The sequence below is a fragment of the Styela clava genome, chromosome 4 (genome assembly GCF_964204865.1).
Source record: "Styela clava chromosome 4, kaStyClav1.hap1.2, whole genome shotgun sequence".
Classification (NCBI taxonomy): Eukaryota; Metazoa; Chordata; class Ascidiacea; order Stolidobranchia; family Styelidae; genus Styela; species Styela clava.
The window spans coordinates 10199729-10221322 of NC_135253.1; the positions used below are offsets into that span (position 1 = coordinate 10199729).

At 34.6% G+C, this 21594-nt stretch overlaps 2 protein-coding genes across 2 annotated transcripts in view; one reads left to right on the forward strand and one right to left on the reverse strand.

Annotated features, from left to right (window-relative positions):
- LOC120326471 (armadillo repeat-containing protein 6-like) overlaps positions 1 to 13520 on the forward strand; it is a 26367-nt gene extending 12847 nt beyond the window's left edge. The window contains exons 8-11 of the mRNA XM_039392772.2: positions 2584 to 2715; positions 3457 to 3594; positions 6612 to 6729; positions 10830 to 13520. Of these exons, the coding sequence (XP_039248706.2) occupies positions 2584 to 2715; positions 3457 to 3594; positions 6612 to 6729; positions 10830 to 10927 (486 nt within the window). The 3' untranslated portion in view covers positions 10928 to 13520. The remainder of the gene's footprint in view (positions 1 to 2583; positions 2716 to 3456; positions 3595 to 6611; positions 6730 to 10829) is intronic.
- LOC120326661 (gap junction delta-2 protein-like) lies at positions 13042 to 21304 on the reverse strand. Its single transcript, XM_039392983.2, has 8 exons — positions 21091 to 21304; positions 19130 to 19243; positions 18386 to 18493; positions 17035 to 17139; positions 16377 to 16525; positions 15255 to 15405; positions 14837 to 14929; positions 13042 to 14493 (listed from the first exon to the last, which is right to left on the reverse strand). The coding sequence occupies exons 1-8, from the start codon at positions 21214 to 21216 to the stop codon at positions 14281 to 14283; spliced, it is 1059 nt and encodes a 352-aa protein (XP_039248917.2). The 5' UTR covers positions 21217 to 21304; the 3' UTR covers positions 13042 to 14280.
- Between the last annotated feature and the right edge of the window lie 290 nt (positions 21305 to 21594).

Consider the following 21594-nt stretch of genomic DNA (forward strand, 5'->3'; position numbering starts at 1 on the left):
AGGAATGAAGGAAAAAATGAAAATAAATAATTTATTTTAACTTGTTTATTCGGGGATTGTCTGCTTATAAAAAAGCTGATTCAGTTTTCCATAATTCATACTTAAGAATCCGATTACAAGTCAATACATCGGCTTACACTGCCTGATTTGTATATGTATATATATATACCGTATATCTGTTTTCATATAATGACATAATAAGGTTGGGTGCTTTATGCACATGCAGTACAAGAGGGATTTTACATAAGTAATAATAGGTAAGAATAAGTAATAAGATTATAATGGTATTCTTTGTCAATAACCCACACTTAGTTGTTTTTCGTCGATCATGATACATTTTCAAACCAACGTTAGTAAAGATTTTGATTTTTATATTTAAATTGTCGACCCTGCTGTTAATAATGGCCACATTCACTATAATATAACATGCAACTTATTTATACATGTCCACCGATGTTGTGTTGCTGTGAAATATATTTTTATGCTGGATGCCTAGTCGCCTGGCTTTTAAATACATGGATTCATATCTAGAAATGACGTCATATTCCAACTCAAAATTCTAATTTGCAGAATGCATTTTATATTATGAAAAACGAGCATCAAAAATGGAAAGTATATCTGACGTAAGCGCAGCCGAGGATAGGCCTTTTGTACATTCGTGTTTTGCGTGCGACTCATATTTGGCATGATTTCTATTCTGTTCTGCTCGCGTTTTAAATCTATAAATCGTAATAAATCTTAACTAAAATGAAATGACGCAGAATAAACGCCTTGAATCAAACCTGAAGATTCAAATCAAACACAGCCAAACCTTAGCGGGTTTCTAAAATAACCCACAGCCCCGCCTACCTTTTACTAACGTACACAATCTGAACATCTTCGCCCGCGAATCTGACGACGACGAAAAATCTTGCACGGAAAATCTTCAAATCTATTGTATTTGCGCCTTTGCTGTCGTCTATAGACGAACAACAAAGTGCATCGTTTTGTAAACCCATTGTGGCCCACTCGACCGTATATTGACGCCTATTATTCAGCATAGATGCTCGTGACGACATGAAAAAGTTTTTCGAGTGGCATTTTAAAATATTAAATGACTATAATGATGTGCTAAGTGGCAAAATGACTATGATTCACTTTTCGAATTCGCGCGCTTTGTCCTTTAATCACGGGGGTGATTACATGCTACAAGTGAAGTCATCGTACCCCAGCAAAACTGTATGGCGTTGTTGCATAGTGGTCAATATTGATATACTGTATTATATGATTATAAGTTAGAGGTGAAACCATCATACACGCATGTCACTAACCCGGTCCAAGGAAATTCAAAGGGAAATTAATTCCCCCGATTTCGAATTTAGGCCGTCTCCTTATGAGTTATAGACCCATACCACCCTACGTCCCACATAGTTTCTCATTCCTAGACCTTGTCGGAATGACCTCACAAGCGCACATACGCAGAGCGGAAGTTTCGTCATTTGGAGCCAATGCATCAGCAAGTGAGCATTAAGAAAATAACGTTTTAGATTGGAGTTTGCTTCCATTTCATACCTTTCTATCGGATGTAACGCTCATATACCAGGTTGGGGTTAGACCGTAATAACCTCGGGGATTGTCTGTGTTAGCCAAGTGAATACCCCCCCCCCCCCCCCTGCCAATAGGTTTCAGTCCCTTTATACAACTTGATGTAGAGTAGGCGAACGAAATCAGTTACCTCCATATTGGTACACACACTTCTGGAGCGCCCTTTCTATTATAAGCGCACAAAGAAAAAAGACTATTCTCATCGATATGATTTTAGTGTGAAGAGTGTTGTATATATCTTTTAATTTCATGAGCAAAAAAATCTTAAATTTCTCATCATGAGGTTTATTTGTGCTTTTCGGCAATATTTTGGTTCATGTTGGTGGGTGGCGCAAACAGAGGTTGTGTCAGTGGGGATTGGAGGACAGTCAAAGTTATATGTAAAACAAGAAATTGTAGTTAGTGGAATTTTAACATATGCAGAAAAAAAGTGTAGCGTCCATCTGCAGTGGTTGGAACGCAATATTTTTGAGAAACTTCCTTTACTTTTGTTTATATTGAAGCTGAATTCATTTTGAAAAAACCATCATCAAATTGATTGAGAAATAGAACCCATCCGTTCAATCATGCTGATAGATATAGTTATTGATATAATTGGAAAACCTGCAGGGATAAATTAAAGTACTTTCATCATCAGACCAAAATGCTTTTGAATTTCAGGTTGGCCTTCGCGCGTAACCAGCAATAAAACACCCCCATCAAATTAATGATCGTCAATTTTTGGCCGACTATGGTTCACAAAGTCGTTATTTTGATTATACTTTATACAGCGAAGTGCTTGTTGGAATAACTAACTCTGAAACAGTCAGTAATATCGTAAACTTTTGTTATTTGCTCCTAAATTCTAAATAATCTGTTGAAAATTTTAATAGTGCGTCGTGTACTTGCGCACATTTTATCCTCACTTTATTTGAAACGATGGTCGATATTGATTCGAGTTTCCAGGCAACGTGACTTACGTAAGACACCTATGTACGTAACCTTTCACCTTTATTCTAGGGCGTCATCAAACAATCCATTGATTTACTACAAGCAATCAGTAGAAATGACGACGTTAAAATTTATCTGATGAAGAATGGAGTTGTGGATATGCTGTTACCGGTCTTGGAGAAATACATCGCTAACCCATCGGTATGTTACGTCTGAATAGCGGTAACATTACCAGATTACAATTCACAGTCACTGACTTACAATTGTTTCTTTTTCAAGTGTACTTAAGTGCAATGTCAAGTTAGAGTATAAGAAGATTATGCCAAATGATCCAAATTAATAATATTTTATACAATAACGTTTTGACTTTGAGGACAATTTGGAACGAACGAAAATCATTTTTTTTATATCCATTGAAATCTAACAATTACTACAAAACAATACTTTATCTATATATATTTGAAATTATTATTTCAGAATGCATTTGAAACGATGAATTATTCAGTTTCAAACATGTCCAGTAAAATTCATTACTGACTTGACTTATTGATAACAGTCCAATATCGTACATTGCTAGCTTATGCGCTCGATGTGCCATCCATTGTCCAATCATAGCCATGCTCTTAATCTGACATGGGCAAAATACGGCCCATTGGGTAATTCAATCTGGCCCGCCTGATGCTGCCACAACCAAAGTAAAACCAAATTTTGATGTTTCAACTAAAAAACAGCTCAAGAAATTTGATGAGATTGCAATTAAATTTAGTTTTGGCACGAGGCTTATTGTTTTCCACTTTTGCTTTTGTAACCTGCGAAAATTTGTTCATTCAATGTACTTTTTACATTACAGTTACATGGCCCGCCTGTCCAGGTGGGCAAAATTTGGCCAGTGGTTCAAAAACCTTGTCCACCCCTGCTCTTAATGATGTATTTTATTTTCAGATTTGCGAGTCCAGTTTCGCAGCACTTACAACGGTATCGTTACGCAATCCAACACACAGTAAAATCATCATTGATTCAAAGTTATCACCAATTATTGTACAAGCTATGAAGGTACACGGAAAACACGCTGGTGTTCAGGTAAGGTATCTTGTTCTAAGCCTATACAGAAAATTGATGCCAACATTCCCTAGTTATGGATGTAATTAAATTTAACTTGGTTGCTTGGTGTCATTCAATGGTATTCCAATTCTTTGATACTCTGCCATGCAATCAATTTGAAAATCTCTACGCTAGAGTTGTTCAAAATCGGAATTCAGACGAATTCGACATATTATTATCTTACCAAAATATAAGAAGAGCACATAGTTACTGCCAGGTAACCACGCATTTTTTATCTCTTTGTATCACAAAGAACACGCTGAATACATTATCAGGGTAAAATGCTTATCGGTGTACGAATGCTCCCAATTCACAATAATAGCAACCTTTCGATCGATAAAGTCCATTTCGGACCGAATTTAGAATTCCGTCTCGTAAATCATTCTCGATTTAGCTCATTTTTCAAATCGATTTACCATGCTTGTTAGATACTGGTTGCCTAAAAACCATCATGCAGACGTTATTTTTAGCCATGACACAAGCTTGATCATCTCACAATCATATACAAATGCCAAATTAGTTTGTCCAGTTTAATTTTATGCCGTTCTATCGATTTGTGATCCAAATGGATATATAAAAAACCTAAGACGTACTGACAGTGTTAAAATGGCATATTAATAAACAGTAAAAAATGTTCTTCAGTTTCTACCTACCCGTATTGAAACAATGGATGGTGCTTATTGTTACGATGTCGATTAAGTATTTTTATATGAAATTGACATACACTTTAGCATAGCATACACTTCGCACTTGGAATTACTACAAAGCCACGTTTAAGTTACGAATATATATGCTACCCACGCTGCAGCGAGCTCTGCGCATCTCTTACGCCCTCGCTATTCTATTTGTTAATCGAGTTATAGAGGCCACGCGAAGCATACGCGCGCATTCCAATCTTGGGCGTCGAAACTATTTTTACGTTTTGTCAATTATATTGTCATCAGTCTTCATTCGCAAATGCGTGGTCCGCCGCCTATGTCGGATGGAATTTCCACGGCGTGATGGCTACCGGCATTCGTCACAAGTGAAGCGTTACCTCGCATTTATTCACTATATGAGAAATGTATCTTTAACGATTCGTGTCTTGCAACCAATGCCGTCTGTAGAAATTTCAGCGATCTGCTAAATTTAAATCATAAGCCTTCAGGTTTCCTATTAAGGACCTTGTTTCAGAACAGTATGCTAAATTGTTAATTGCTTTATATGAATATTTTATGGCAACTTGTTGGTTTAAAGGCGTCGCCCGTTTAATTCAAAATTGATTCTACAAATCTACTAAGAATAAGGTGCATTACATTGAATTAAGTATTGGGTGAAAATTAAGAACTGTGTTTTGTCACGGAAATAATAGAAAATGATTTTAGAGATTTAAGTCTTCCAAGGCATGAGACTGAAACGTATAAATGGTTGACTGTTCCCCTACAGTACACCCTACACGGCAATAAACCGGTAAATTGACCAAGGTCGAGGTTGGCCATATGATTTAATCGGCTTCTTCTTCCACGAAATAAATATGAAAACCCTATCCGAAGTACCACAAATACTGTATAGAGAATTGAAAAAATTTGACTCTTATACCATTATAGCAACATTTTTCCGTCATTGAATAAAATGTAACGTCTGAAGCAAACAAGACAATTTTTAAATATTTGCCCAATTGCCTTTACTTACTTAACACTTTGGCTATTCAGCGCCACGGGAGACGCAAATTCATGTGCGTACGTGCGATTTCAATAATTTGTTACACGATGTCACGCACGCGAAATCGAAAATCCGTTAGGTAACCCTAATTTGTAATCACGTGAGGTACAGGTCCCGATGGGACCATTGAATGTATATTTGATCATGCAAAGTGGACTACAAACGTACTAGCTTCAGCACATTCTAGGACGTAAGCCAAATGAAATTGTCATCGCTATAGTCATCATCAAACGGAAATATATACAGTTTGACGTACGAGTTGTGTGGCTCATCGCTCGCTACATTTTGCTGTATTATATAATGATAAAATCGCACAAATTTTTACTAGGCATACGTACATATCTGGACCAATTTTACCGAATATAAAGGTTCGGTGTGTTGGAATTAGGAAGTCGTCTGCACTCAAGTTGATTTTACCCCAATGGCCAAATAAATAGACGTTTTCCGCGGTTCGGCTATTTCGAACACGATTTTGTTGCATCAAAGCGTGTGGGGGCAATATCTTCATTCAGAAAGTCGACCGGACGAACAATTTAAATTTGTTCATTTTCAGTTTCTTGATTGTGCCTGGTAATATTAAACACATATTCTAGTTGGAACTTGCTTCAATCTTCAACTTGAGATTATACGACCGGCTTTCAAGATAATGTGGCTTGCCAATTTTATTGTGGTTTCCAAAGGGGACGCCGCGGCGCACTCAAATTTTCACTGTATAAGTGTTTATAACCGATTGGATTTTGCTTATTGTTGACGCCTCGTTTCCCCTTTTTCTACAAAACTGTTTTTCTAATAATTTTTTATTCGATGACTTGATGTTTGATGGAAAATGAACCCACACACTCATACTTTAAGGAAATCCCACTCGTTCCATTTAATCTAAACTCTTTACCACCATCATTTTTAAATTAGGATTCGTGGATGACATGAAAGCGAAGGCAGTGTGAGTTTGTGTTATTGGTTCATATGGTATGCAAATGCACCACCTTATCTCGCATTTCTACAATTTTGAATGTCAAATAACACGGTTGCATTGATATTCATCCATTGCAATATATATTTTAACATTACACAATTCGCAAAGAGAATAAATGAAATACAGAAAAAAGTGAGGAACAATTGTTCTCCAAATGTCTCCTCCCCATGCCGAACTACCCTTATGAAATATTCAGTGATTTCATCAGTCACTTGGCAACTCACTTTAAGTGAATATTTTGTCTAACACTGTGGGTGTCGGTTCATGTGTATCGCAAACTAATTAAATAATGTTATATAAAAGTATATGCTTTTCATTTTAGAGAGAGTCGTGTATGCTGATCAGAAACCTCGTTGCCAGAACTCGAGAATATTCTCCTGTATTTATCGATTTAGGGGTAGAAGAATTAATCAGAAGTGCGCGGAAGCAACATACATCCGGTGAGTTTGACTGTAAAATTATAGGTGTTTTGTGTACTTTTATCAACTACTGTGATGAAGGACGTCATTTCAGTGAAAACAACATTTCAAAGTACATTTTTCGGAATAATTATATTTTGTGAATTTTCTTAGGTATGTTTTTTATAGTTGTCCCTTGAGTAATAAATGAGTCTTAACCTCAAATAATCAACCTAGTGTTATTAATTTTTTCATTTATCGTCTAAACTTCCGAAAGTAGATTGTGTTGTCGCATTTGCTTTAAGGTCGAAGTTCTTAATTTTAAATTCAAATCGACAAACAAAACTTTATAAGCATCGTTAGACTACAGTCCTTTTTCAAATATTGACATTGTCAATTTGTCCTTCAAGTGTTCATTACTTGGTGTTTACTCTGTGACTCAACGCATTTTAAGTTAGATATTTTATTTCTCAGATTAGTACGCAGTGAAAAATCTGCCCCATTGGTTCGGTAATAACAATTGACGACATTGACTTTTCAAAAGCTTTGTCAAACCAGGAATGGCATTAGCTCTTGAGGTTGGATTTTGAGGTTTGTCTCAAAAGTGTCCCAAACTTTAGGCAAATGTTTAAAGTAAGCTTATGCCGTGGAATTCATACAATTTTGACAATATATGTGTAGAGTAGACATCCCCTAAAATGGGTACTCCCGTCGTATGTGAACCAAGATGGCGGACACAGGAGCGTAGTATGTGTACCAAGTTAGGGTCAGGCCATAATTTCAGGTACAAATACTACGGGAGTCACTTGGCTAGTTCCCTAACTCGTATTAGAACTAAAATAAGGAATCCGGAATAAAATTATGGCCTAACCCTAACCTGGTACACACCTCAAAATGTATGTTGGGAAATAAAATTTCCATATTTTGTGACCATGCATGTACGTACTGGCGATAATGTCAGTATCGCACTATTTTCAATCTTTGATTTTATGATACGAAGTCCACGTGCTGTTTTGATGACGGATTCTGTACCTTTTAAAAATCGCGAATATACTATTCGCATTTCGCAGTAAACTTATTAATAATTAATTGATTAACACGCGGTTACTGGTCTCATTTAGTAAGGTATATCAAACAGGTGTATCTTGAGAACAAGATCGCACCCGTTATAATAGCAATCCGTCACAGGTTACGAAGTACCAGTCACAATTACCAGGAAATGCCAAGAAATTTTCAGTAGTCTACCAAGTGCTTCCTGATATTTCGTCATTCATATGTACTCTGCAGCACTGTAAACCTAATTTGATTTATTTTTATCATATTTGTATTGTAAGTTTATCGTTGTGGGTATTTATTTTTGAAATCAGCGCTTTCTGTGTATCTGATCTTATAGCAGCTATGACCAAAAGGAGATTGTCAACATACCCATCGCTTAAATATTATCCATATCAGTATTTCACGAGGCATTAAGATATTTGATGTGCTTCCATTTACTCAACTGCCACACAAAATAACAAGTATAATCTTCTATTCCGTCCTCGATCGATCTATTTTCATCATTTCCGTTCGAAATATTTGTATTGGATATATTATGTAACTGGTAGGAGTGAATTACTCGAGACTAACCACCACCTTTCCTCGCTATATGATCTTGCCCAAGCGAATCCGTATGTGAATAATACAAGGGTGCTGTAAGAAGAATAAAGATTCTATTTGTTCAAGAGACTTGCTGAACACTATAAAACAAATGTATCTCTGTAACGTTTCTCCTGACTAAGGTCATTTCAGAATATATCAGCTATAATACTCATAATTTTAAGAATCATTTAGAATAGATTATTTTAAAAAAAATCTGAGCCTACGCTTAAGATCTTACAGTGTAGCACAAAAATCCTTCAATTTCCGAAACCTGTTAAAAATAGAGAATCAGTTAAATAAATGATCGTTTACCTGAAATAGTCTACATTGACAATTGACATATTCAGACTTTTTACATTTACTGTCATGTATTCGTCGATGTTAATGAAACATCCAAAATAAATTCGAAGTGGACTATATTCGGAATAGAATATCTGATTTTAACCACCCATGTGCGCTGTACTTTATAATTTAGATCCTCAAATGTCCTTGCTTTTTGCTGTATCTCTAACAAAACGTACATTATTAAGACCATTTTTTGTAATATACTACAAAATCGTTTATACATTCTTTTTCCGAGGCGAATGCTACAAAACGTCTTGGGTTATTGGCCTTTGTATAACCTCTTGCATTTTTATTCACAATTCAACATGCAATGAAGCCGATACGCGGAAGTCATTCGTATAGTGACAAGTATTCATATGTGACGTTAATCCGTACAATGGCAATGACCTTTACTAAATAAGTTATATTCTATTTTACCCTGTCATCGACAGTGTATTCCGTGAATTAAAATACTTAATGGGTTTGAAGTTTACCAAACCTAGCCACGGACGTCACGTATAGTGTGGTGGTTTATTGCAATGGAAAGGCCCAACTATAATCTAGTTTTCATCAGTTTTTAGCCGAATTTTTGTGGTTTATTCTGCAGCTGTCTTGTCGTTTCATTCGTTAATATACACACGCGTAACTTGAGGTTACGTTTAGTGACAATTAAATCGAATTAGATAACTATTTGACTTTGCCACAATTACCATTTTTGGATATGATGTGCGTATGTTTTGCCAAATTCGTGTACTGGACCAATCTTTGTGAATTACCGGTTTTTAAAATGGAATTGAATACTACTGTCCTTTCAATTTCAAATTTGATTCCTATCTTTCTGAATTTCCATTTTTAAAATGGAATTGATTGCTTCTGCCTTTTTATTTTCAAATTTTATATTGTCCGTACGGGGCTTAGCTCTACTTTGCTTTGATAATTTAATTTTAATACGCCTCTAGGCGGGTCTCTTGATGTTTCAAATCTTCATTGCCCAACAGCGATCCTTTTAAAATATTGTAAAGCATAATCGATTTGGGAGTAACATTTTCTTTTTGCTCACCGTCATTATTAGCGGTGTAATTGTTGGTGAATGTTTCTCGCGCAAAATCGAACAAAGAATAGTACCAGGAAACAAACCCCGCTTGGTTACCTAAAATATTTGATCAGCGATTAAAAACAAACTATACTAAATCGTCACCTTTATATTTCATCACAAAGAAAACTATTGATCTATATATAGTCGGGGTATATATAATGTATGAGATCTAATAACAAGACCCAAATTATAACTTCCACTTATTAAGGCTCATGAATTTCTATTCGAGAACTCAGTTGACGTTTATTATTGATTATTATTATGACGACAGGTAAACTGCTGAGAATGTGTAGAATATACTGTTTTTTTTGTCTTTCGTGCTGAACTAATATACAAATGCATGTGTCGATGTATAAAATTTTCAAGCTTTTAAATTATAGTAGCATAGCTCTGGAAGTGCGGTCCTGCTCCCAAATCCAAGTTGTAAAGATTTCGAATTCAGGTCCACCACGTCTTGGGATAGCAAAATTTCGACTGCAAGAATTTTAGTGGTGGCCAAATCGCGACTATAAATACGCAGATCGAAAATCCAGATAGCGGTTTCATAGCACTTCTACTTATTTATTACCATGCAACGAATTGATTTTGTAAGATGCACTAAAGGCTTCTGCTAGAGGGCATAAATGAGCTGATTTTGGTATTGTAAATATGTAGACGTGCAATTGACGACGTACGCAGTGTACTTTCGGGTCATAGTATATTACTAGGTGTTTTATGCCGATAGGACAGCTAGTAATATATATATATGGAAATAGTGAAGAGTTTCTGGAGTTTTCCCTTTCAATTTATTTTGATTTTAAATATTTTAAAAAGTAATTTTGCTCTGCAATATTTGACATAAGTCATGAGAGAAAAGAACGGAAATTTTTATTGTCGGAACGTACGAGAGAAAAAAGGCATTATTTCAAATATCATCAATTTGGATTTTGGTTTGAACTAAATTCATACCGTAGTCGCAAAATTCTACTATACAAGGCCAGATATAGCACATCATTCATATATTTTGGTGTTCAATTAGCAATTTGAAGAAATCCAACGCTCGTTAGTAGCCAATTCCATCTTATATTTTTCCTATATTTTGCAGCATTGGATGACCAAGCAAAAGCTGCATTGAGAGATCTGGACTTGGACGTCGATCTCAAAACACCATGGGTGGGTGCTGGACATGGAGTACAAAGATGAACAACACGAGTTTTACAATGCAGTATATTAGAGTTTTGACCAAATTAAAATAAAATTGCTTTTCTAATTCTTCTGAAAGTAATTTATTTGATTAGTTTTGTATATTACTTCTAGTGATTAATTAGCATTCTACCTTGTAGATATGTTATGTACAATGCTGTAAATTAAACGAGCTCTAATCTGAATCAGTTGCCGAAGAATGGACTATTTATTTAACAACTTGAAATGGTCTCAAAAGCTCAATTTAATATTTGTTATCTTGGGCGTATGTGTGACGTGAACAACAATATTTATTGCTTACATATTGCTTGGAAAAATTGTATATCTTCAATATTATTAGCAACGATATTCCTGGTCGAGCATAATCTGTAATGTGTAAATTTTTCTGATTCCAATTTGTAAATTCAGTACTTCAGTATTCTTTCATTGGTGCGTAAATTTATTTTTAAAATGTACAATTTACTGTGAAATTACTGATATCAGCGGCTTTTTTTATACAACCCCATCACCACCTCAACTTTTCTGATGGGAAGGAACGTTAGTTTGATATGACGTTAAAATTTGTAGATTTAGTTTCCGAGTTTATTTGCCGCTCCTTATCGAATGATACGCTCGGTGGATCCTACGATGAAATTTGTAAATTTACATATAGTGTTGAGTGTTTCACCATATTTTGTGTTACTGATTCTTGTATTGTTTGTTAGCTTTTGGTAGATAAAAAATGTCACTGATATACATGATAATTTTGTAATTTCAAAGTCGATTAGAATAGGCAGTATTCCTTGCAATCAGGATGGAAAGCCATATGTCGTCCAGTGATGTCGTAGTCCCGAATTTTACTAGATAAGTGTCCAGCATAGTGGTAATATGAGCAAATTACATATAAACCCATAGTAATATTGGTTTACTAGTAAGAACACGCCATTCCTCCCAATCTCATGTGCGTATCACTGAGAAGTTATTTCAACATCACTTAAGTATCCTGCACCTTGTGTCCACATTTCATCATACAACGGTTTTATTCCATCAGAATCGCCGAATGACCAAAAATAAGTTATACAGGCGTCCTTTATAAGGCATACTTGATACCCCAACCCCATTCATTGCTGTGGATTGTTTTGCGCAAGTGATCTCTACTGAAAACAATGCTTCTCATTAAATTCCTCCTCAAATTGAAGAATGAAAAGTGATGAAAACTTTCTGCATAGATTAATCTTTGGAATTGAATATGTAAAATGAATAACTTAATATTTTTGTCTAGAATAATTTAGTCTAGATTCTAAAATAAAACAGATTTGACGGCAAAGTATTTGGAAATGAACCTTGGCGAAAACATTTCAACCAAAATAACTTTTCACGTTTGAAAATAGTAATGACTTCGATTATCGCACTTTTTTAGCTCTATATATTTGTTCGAACAACTCTTTTCTAAAATGGGCGTCATGAAATCTCCTTACCGATTGGTTCTGACAGACGAACGCTTGAAAAATGGATTTTTTAGCACGTTCATTAATAAAGCGAATTTGGAAAAAGTAGTCTGGAAAAGAACCCAGCTGCAAATATCTCACTGAATTCTTTTAAAGTCGGTGTGACAATAAATTTAAATTGGAAATTTTTTCAGAAATTTATGCGCCTTTGCTCATGTCTGCAAGGACCTATAATGCGGCCATAACATCAATAACAAAAATAAACTATTTTAAATAAAGGTGCGGCCCGCGATTTCGCTCAGTTATTTTGTATCTGGCCCTCTAGTATTCAAGGTTGCAAGCCCCTGGTCAAAATTATGTACTTTGATTTGAGTTATACCTCAATGAAAAGTAGTTTCATGTTGTTTCATCTTACGAATGCAAATATCATATCTGCACGTAAGACGCTCAGGAGCCTTCTAGATACACTGATAACAAAGGACGCGTGTTAAACGTCCAGTGCTTGATATTGGCAGTTTTAAACTAGCACCGCTGGACTGTAGGAAAAGTATTTCAAAAAAAGCCCCCCCCCAAATTTTTATTACCTTGAGTTTTCGCATCCTAATCGGCGTTCGCCAGCGAGTGCCGGTAGATCTGTTACAGTTTACCTTGCATATCCTCGCCGTATCTTTGAAATAAAAACACATCTACTCTCTTTCTGTATTTATTTACAATTGATCATTAGCTCGTTAACATGCTAAGCAATTTTGGTATAACAAACAATACCCAATAGTACATATAGTTATATACGGGCTGTTTGGTTTGACTTAAAACTAAGGAACATTTTTCGGGGAAAGAGCTGGGATAAACGAGAAAATTGAATCACCAAATAACATAAATTACAATGCAGAAAACTGAGAGCAGCCTAGTTTACCGCGAAATATAACAAAATAGCAATATTCACAATGTTGCCACCTCAAGAAAAATAAATCATTAAAATATGTAAGTAAATTAAAATTATATAACCCATGCGGCATTTAGTGCATTGGTTCTCATCCTTTTTTCTTATGTGTCCCATTTTCGTTGCTCAAAATTTCTGTGGCCTATAACTTTTTCATCTAATGAAAAACCAGTAATTACAGTCCCGCATACCGGCAAAGAGAGCTTCAAAACTTATTTCTTGCCCTTTTTAAATCGTTTGTCCATTTTTCATCGGCTGTTTATATAAAACTGATCACCGCCGTTCATATTTGACAAATGTTTGGCATAAAACTCACAAATAATAGAAAAATAAAACAAAGAAAAAGAGAATATTTTGACTAAATTACGAATATTTACAAATGATTGGATCTAATCCAAAATGGTGCTTCAGCCTAACTATCGTAATTAATTGAAACTTTTATAATATTTTGTATCTTCCATTTTGAATCATGTGATGTATAAAACGATAATTGGATAACAAATATGGGCAATAAATGAATCAGTGCAACGTGTTAAAAACATTTTGAAACCAGAAAAACAAACTCGATATTAGGGATTCACAAAAATTAGTATCGGTATAAATAAAAATATAAATCGTGGTGTATTTGACACAAGTTCAAGTTATAGAAATAAACCGTATGTAGGCTGTATATATCTTACTGTTTTACTGCACTCAACAAGAATGTTTGTGTGTGTGTGTGTTACGTTCTAAGGTCATCCTACAGATGTTGTGGTCGTGTAAACACTGACGAATATGTTGCAAAATAGGCTATTCATTATTCTGTCAGCCAACAGATATGTAACGGCATGCTCCCATGATGGCATCTAATCAAGTATGAAATACTTAAAATGCAGCAGTTTTAAGATAATATTTTATTTGGCTGCGTATTTGGAGCTGCATGATCTTATGATCATATTTATGTTCCTTTCACCATCTCTTACTCTTTTACTACTTGTTTTAACGATTTACTCGAATCCGCTTCCATCATCAGATGTTTCAATACTATCATATGCTCCACCACTCTCGGGATCAGTAATGCTCATGTCTCTATGACGTCTCAACCCCCTGCCTCTACCGACAATGTCGAATCTCCCTCCAAGGATTTGATCGTTGTGCCAGCGTCCTTCAAAGTCATCCAAATATCCTCCTTTTTTGGACCCACCAAGACAGTGACGAATCTGTAATGCAATTGATGGTAATAAGTTAAAAACCATGTTAAAATTAGGAAAATTGCTGTAATATTCTATATTCATCTCACATACCCTATTTATTTAGCCTAGCCCTAAATAGCATCATAATAAAGTGCAGAGTCATATCAAGTCAGATAAACCATGTGATGTGCTTGTAAATTAGTTAAAACAGTTGTGGATTAGAATTAGTGGAAACTATCGCCAATTCACGCCAGTGAGTTAGAGATTTTCAGTCGAATTTTGACAAGTTACGGTTGCTTCAAATTGGGCGGACTGTCTGTCTCTCTGGTGAAACCAAAACCAATGTCATAAAAGTTGAGACATTTCTTACCTTTTGAAACCCTAAGTATTTGAGTTCCACAATATCCAGCAGAACACAAGTTCCAGCAATTGCATACATGAATAGCATGAAGATTGTCTTTTCCTGTAAAAAAAAAATTATAATATATATATATATATCGTTGAAAAACACTCCCGAATAAGGAAAGGGTTTCTTGTGTGTTTCTCTAACACTCAGTATCTCTCTTTTTCTCTTATATTTTTATCCTTTATGTGCTTTGAGGCAGTTCAATTTGTATCTATAACACTGGGTTTAAATTGTTGTTTTATTGCGTCGTAATTGACGCATTACAGCGTTTCAGAAAAAATGCCCCAACCGCTAACGTCATAATATGGTGATGTGACGTCATCGTACCTGGCAGTACTAGTGACCACATTCAAACTTCAATGACTATTATTTCTTTACTTACCATTGGCCTTGAAATGAAGCATTCTACAATGGCAGGACACGGATATCTCTCGCAACGGTACATTTCTGGGACTTGAGTTTGAAACAAAATGTATTGAAGCACGATGAATGTAATTTCAATTGCCATACGGAAAATGACTTGAAGAACATATCTGTTGATAAACATTGAAATAGATTACATGCAATTGAAATTGAAACCTAAGCCAACAGCTAATTCAAACTTTTAAGAATTTGTGTTCTTCTGATAGCAAGCTGGTTCGCCTTGTTTTTCTTTTTTTTTCTTTGTTTTTTACAACGAAGTCACTAGGCGCTTTTCCAATCTAAACGCAGAAAACTTATCGCAAATTTACTGCAGTTGCAACGAATGTTTTCTGTGATTCAATTGAGTTGATCTAAGTCAGTTCCACTAAATAACAAGCGGTCGTACCAATAACGGTTACTTAAATATGGGGAATTGAAAATAGGCGTGGAATAATCTGATTTTGTTGCTATTATTGTGACGCACAGAAATAAACATATTTAGAACTTGTAGTTCTTAAGTTCATTCATTCATTCAAATTTGCAACAGAAGCAAAAATTATGTATGTTGAACTACAGGAAGTTTAAAACATATTAATATTACAAGGTGTGACATCTGCTGTATAGATAATAACATCTACTGAGAAGTTAAAATAAATTCAAATCGCGCGTACGTGACAAAAATATGACAGCGGATGACTTTTGGACGCGCGTCCACGACACAGCTTAATGTCTGTAAATTCAATCCGGTGAACGCCCCAGGAAATAAACGTGGTATCCGCAACACATCCGTCAGAACAGGTGTTTAAAATTTAAATGCCTACAATTTCGTTGACGTAGGCATAATCGCGCATGCGCAGAGCATATGTGTCCGTTTTTGAGCGAGTAAAATATGGACACCCGCTGTCTGTGAAATTACATCAAATTATATGTACAAAATTGCTGTCGGTAAAGTGGTTGAAGAATCGCTTTGGATTTGAGAAAGATAAGAGTTTGTTTTTAAAATAATTGTTCTATATATATATATACATGAATACAATTATATGTCTTTGGAGATCACAGGTCATACAGTTTTAAAAATGAAATAATGAGGTGAAAAATTTACCCTGTTAGGATAGGTGGTTCTTTAATTTTCTTTGGTGCTACGGCTCTTACTGGAATTATTTCAGCCATTGGCAATAAGTTGTTTGTTGCGGTCGCAGAACGTCGGCTTGCTTTTTTGTCCTTCGGATTTTTTGGATTGTGACTAACTGACTAAAGAGAGTAATTTCAGTTTATTTGACGTTTATATTATTGCTTTAAACAAAGCGTTTATTCTTCATAGAGAAAGACAATATTTGATCATTAAAGGGTGAAATTGAGAATTGAAATATAAAAAAAATCACTACTAGCACTTTTGTTTGGAAGAATCTTGAAACGATACAAATACAAATTTCATTCAATAAAAATAGTTTATCAATTGACATTTTGGCTGGTTGCTTCACGGTTCAATATAAAAACAGATAGCATGCAAAGAAAAAAAAGGCAAAAATTGGTGTAATAATAGTATTCAATGCTGCTTTCAGTAACAAAGATTATTTGCAGCATGATATAAAATATGTCAAGCGTAAAAAAGTTTTATCATGGGTGTTAACAATATTTCCACCACTAGGAGCGCACTGCACTTTCACGCAGAAATGCACTTCTTGAATGTCATCCGGTGAATGTGAGTCGTTGACGAGGAACACAGGGTAAAATAAGCGTGAAATAGGGATTTTACTTACTTTCTTTTCTGTTTCTCCATTATATTTTGGTGGTTGATCGCTAAATCGGTTTCGGGCCGAATTTTTCATTACTGGATCTTTTGCCATTGGATCGGTGGCGGCTTCCTGTTTAAATTAATTTGAATGCATTTTAACAATGAATTTTATGTTTTATTTTGTACAAAAGTATTATTTACCGCGGTTCCATGAGCACTGGCTTGGAGCCACGATTTACACTAATCTTTTTCTTTTTGGATTTCTGATTTTCATATAAAAAGCGGAAGATTCTGTTTAACATGGCGTATGAAACGGAAAAACCGAATATCGCGTATTTCTATATATTTCTTACGCCCAAAAATGTAAATGCAATTAGTGCAATTAAAATATATAATAGGGGAAAGTGGGGAAGGTCGGGACACTTTTTTTCTTTTTCATATTTTGAGCCCTTTATTCTGCACATTCATATGACTTTGCGGGATTAATGCAGAGAGGGGTAAATGTAGTTTTTATTCAGCGACTAAGAAATTCCCTTGCGACACACATCTTACCACCAAAATGCTTTGAAAAACGTTTGTCAAGTGTCCCACAAGTGTCACTTGTGGGGCACATTCGGACAGGGCACAATGGGTCATTCTGTTAAAATTCAACGAAGTATGCCCTTAAAAATAAAGAACAGGGAGACCTCAAATTTCAATATCAATATTCAACCGAAATATTTCAAATATTTCACCAAAAAATTCTCTTACAAATTAAATTATTTTCTGATCCGAATCTAAATAGGGAAATATTTTTGATTCTCGAATGTTTTTCATATTGGTCCATGAGTCGAAAGATACCATAATTTTACATAAAAATATAACGCATCTCTAGGTCTCTAAGCACTTGTTGTATCAAACACTGTCGAATTGTGCCATGTAAGGCATGTCCCACTGAACCCCGGTCCATTGTTCCCCATAGTCAACAAATATCTTCAGATCATCCCACGGCGAAATTTGGAAGGCACATCCACTCGCCAACGTTATAAATATTTCTCAGTGGACTATAGCTGAAAGATATCAGACGGTGGTTTGTCACGTTGAAAAGGCTAAGTTAGAAAAAAGAAAAAACTGGAACGGTGAAATTTTAGTTTCAACCCCCCAAAACCAATTTCACCTCATAGCTTGCGTCGCTCTACCCGTCTGCTGTCCGTTTGCGGGGACGTTGTAACTCATCGAAGGGCGGATTGAAACATCAAACCGCGGACCGGATTCTGAATATAGTATTAGTGTTAGAGCACTTTCCACTGTGACCCCTGTCCCAACGTGCCCCACCTTCCCCTATATGATCATTCAGCTTCCGCCAAAAAAATGTAACAGAAATTGAAATATTTTACCACTTGGTTCATTTCTTTTTCTAATTTGTCTTTTTTCAGTTGAACTTTGTTGAGAGAATGCATCGCCCACACAATGAAGATCACACTAGGCAAGGAAACCAGTAATATCTGTTGAAAATAAATATTATCATTATCCAGTATTCAGAACAGTCTATATAATCAGTACCTCGAAATAAATGTCATATTTTCTCCCCGATGACTACAAAATATAACATGGATGTACACGATCAATTCACCCAAACGAATATTTACTTCATTAGCTGACAAATTGATAATAAGAATTTGTCATGTTTCAAATATATTTTTGGATAATCCAAATCTCTTCAGTCTAGAGTTTTTTAAACTTTTTGCTATAAATATATTTATATACCTATTTGCGATAAGAAATTTGTCTTTTAATAACGACAATGATAATTTATATAATATATACAGAGTGGGCAAAAAGTTTAGTTAAAGTTACTGTATTATTTGTTCAACTGTAACCCCACTTTTGGCCCACTCTGTATATATATGAGCCTTTTATTAGTGCGATAAGTCAACCTGTTTTGTGCACAGGACTATTATAACGCAGATGGACGTCTAACATAGCCAGTCATACTTCAATCTCGGTGGTAATTTTTGATCATTTGAAATTTGATCATTCTAAGTCCTAACGTGGGCAAATGAAAATTAAATTTTATCAAAAGTTATGGTATTTCACTACGCTTAGATTGGGAACCAATCTTCAGACCATCTTCAACCTACCTGCATAGCCCAGAATCGAATGTGTGAGATTGGACTGAATCTGTTGAAACAAACATTATCACAGCCTGGTTGTAAAGTATTGCAAATAAATCGAGACTGTTCATCGCCGTATACCTGTGGAACAAAAAATTGGAAATTATTGGATTTCATTTAAATCCAAAGTCATGGAATTTTTTGTGTCCCTGAATATACAGACGGGCGCAGGTATAATTGGTAACAAACAGGGATGGGCCATGTTTCAGATGACTCCAATCAAAATCCCAGAGCACTGGCGTATTCATAATTAAATAAATTGAATGCCAAGAAGTTATCATAACGCAAATTTAAGGATACAAAAGTGACCTCCAACCTGCCATTTGCTTGTTGGCCAAATTGGATCATTTCTATAGCGAACGAACAAATTTAAAAATATTAAAGAACGATACAAAGTTATTCAATCAATTGGAATTCAGAAAAGAAACAAATTAAATCTACTATTCAGTCTTGAGAGAGCACTTAGGCAACTTTTTTACGTTGTGCGTTCATTGTTTGTTAGTGTTGCGATTTAACCTAGCAATTTATAGATATTTGAAATTGATATTACGCTTTAAATAGACAAAATTCAAATACTCAAAGAAGACGTAATTATGATATTATTTTGATTGACAAGTGACGAGATGGCAGCATCGGCTGATTATATTTGAAATTTTAAATCAAGAATCTTCCGAAAATTTAAGCCTTTTACCTGCCTTTCATTTCCGTAATTGTCAGAAGGTTGTAAATATTTTGTGTCATTTCCAACTTTTCAGTTGAATATCTTGATTGTTTATATTAATTACTACTTTATTCAACAATTTGTATGTCAATAATCTATAACTACAGTGTTCAAACTATTTGTAGGGATGTTATAAAATAGCGTTAATTCGATGACATGTGGAAGTTTCATTTTATTTAACCATCATTTTAGAATTCGTTGATTCGTAGTTGGCGGTCAGATATAGTAGTTTGTAATTTTATGCTCAGTACATCACAGAATCTGTTTCCAGTTAACGAGTTATTACAAAGTAGATACTATGAGGCATTTTGCGTATTTTTTAAATTGTAATTTAGCGAAGAAGGCAAAATGATGACGGCAATGAAGGCATTAATGTGGTTTATTTTAGCCGACGGGTATATTTTAGTTACCTAATTATTATCTTATAGTACAACATTTTGACTTCTTTTTATATTTTATAATTCCATTCATGCAGGTTCAAATAAACGGCGAAGACATATCTATAATACGGTAATGAACATTTTAATCAAAACCACCTAGCGATCAGATGAGCTATCATGAGTTTCTATTCTCAGCGGTCAGCTCACTTCGATTCCTAATGAGATTGTTAATATATTTATACTCGTATGTGAGTTTGTGTGTTTAACAACAAGATATCATTTATATAAATTTGAACTCCTGATTTAACTAAATCGCATTTTAAAGCCCATTTTATTTAAGTATGGTGAAACGATTGAAATGATGTATATTGCGATATAGATGTTTGGTTTCAGCTTCCAAACCAAATGAAATAACCTAGAAGACGTAATTACAATGTATATTCAAATTAGATCGAAACTTTGTGTTGTCGTCATTCATAATTATAAAAATTAAGATTAGTTATTTTAATACGACGAATAGTCAGACAAATAATTTTCGAGTTTGTCCAATTCTTTCACATTTACTTATCGTCGCCAAAGGATTTACTTCCAAGTTTATTTTAAAATTAAAATATTCAAATACTTCGGTATTCACAATTCACTATATGTCAAGATCAATCAACAACGTATATATACAGCAAAATTTTAGGTTAGATTAAATCGACTATAGAATTTTTGTTTATAATATGGTGAAAACTTTCACTTCCTTCAATTATATATATATATCTCTTTTTCGCGTATAATAATAAGTCTTTTTTTCGTAATACAATTCATAGAAAAACACATACCTTATCACCGACACTCAAAACTGTAATCACCCTGAAGACAAATAGAAAAGAAAACCAATATTTTCCGATTAATGTTGAATGCGTGGCTACATCAGCCAGCATCTTCTCCAACAACGCCCAACTCATCTTGTCTGTTGTTCAGTTTCACAGAATATGAAGAAATATTAATTAATATTTTGTATAAATATGACTAAATGTGTTTTGAATATTCTGTAAAAGAAGAATCGTTAAATGATTTTTCAAGTGGTTGTGAATCAATAAAATTGATATTCTCACTCGCACCTTAGAACATATTTCGTAATCAGGATTACACTTGAACTTATGTTTAACAATAAATAAATAAGTTACACTATTCATGAAATACCCATTTTATAAACTTAAAAATTTATCGAATATAATTATTTCGACTGCTATGTGGTGAACTTCTCGTTTATTTTAGATCAATCTAACACTTAGTTTCAAAAAATTCCCAGTATCTTTTTTGAATTTATAAATTACAGGAAT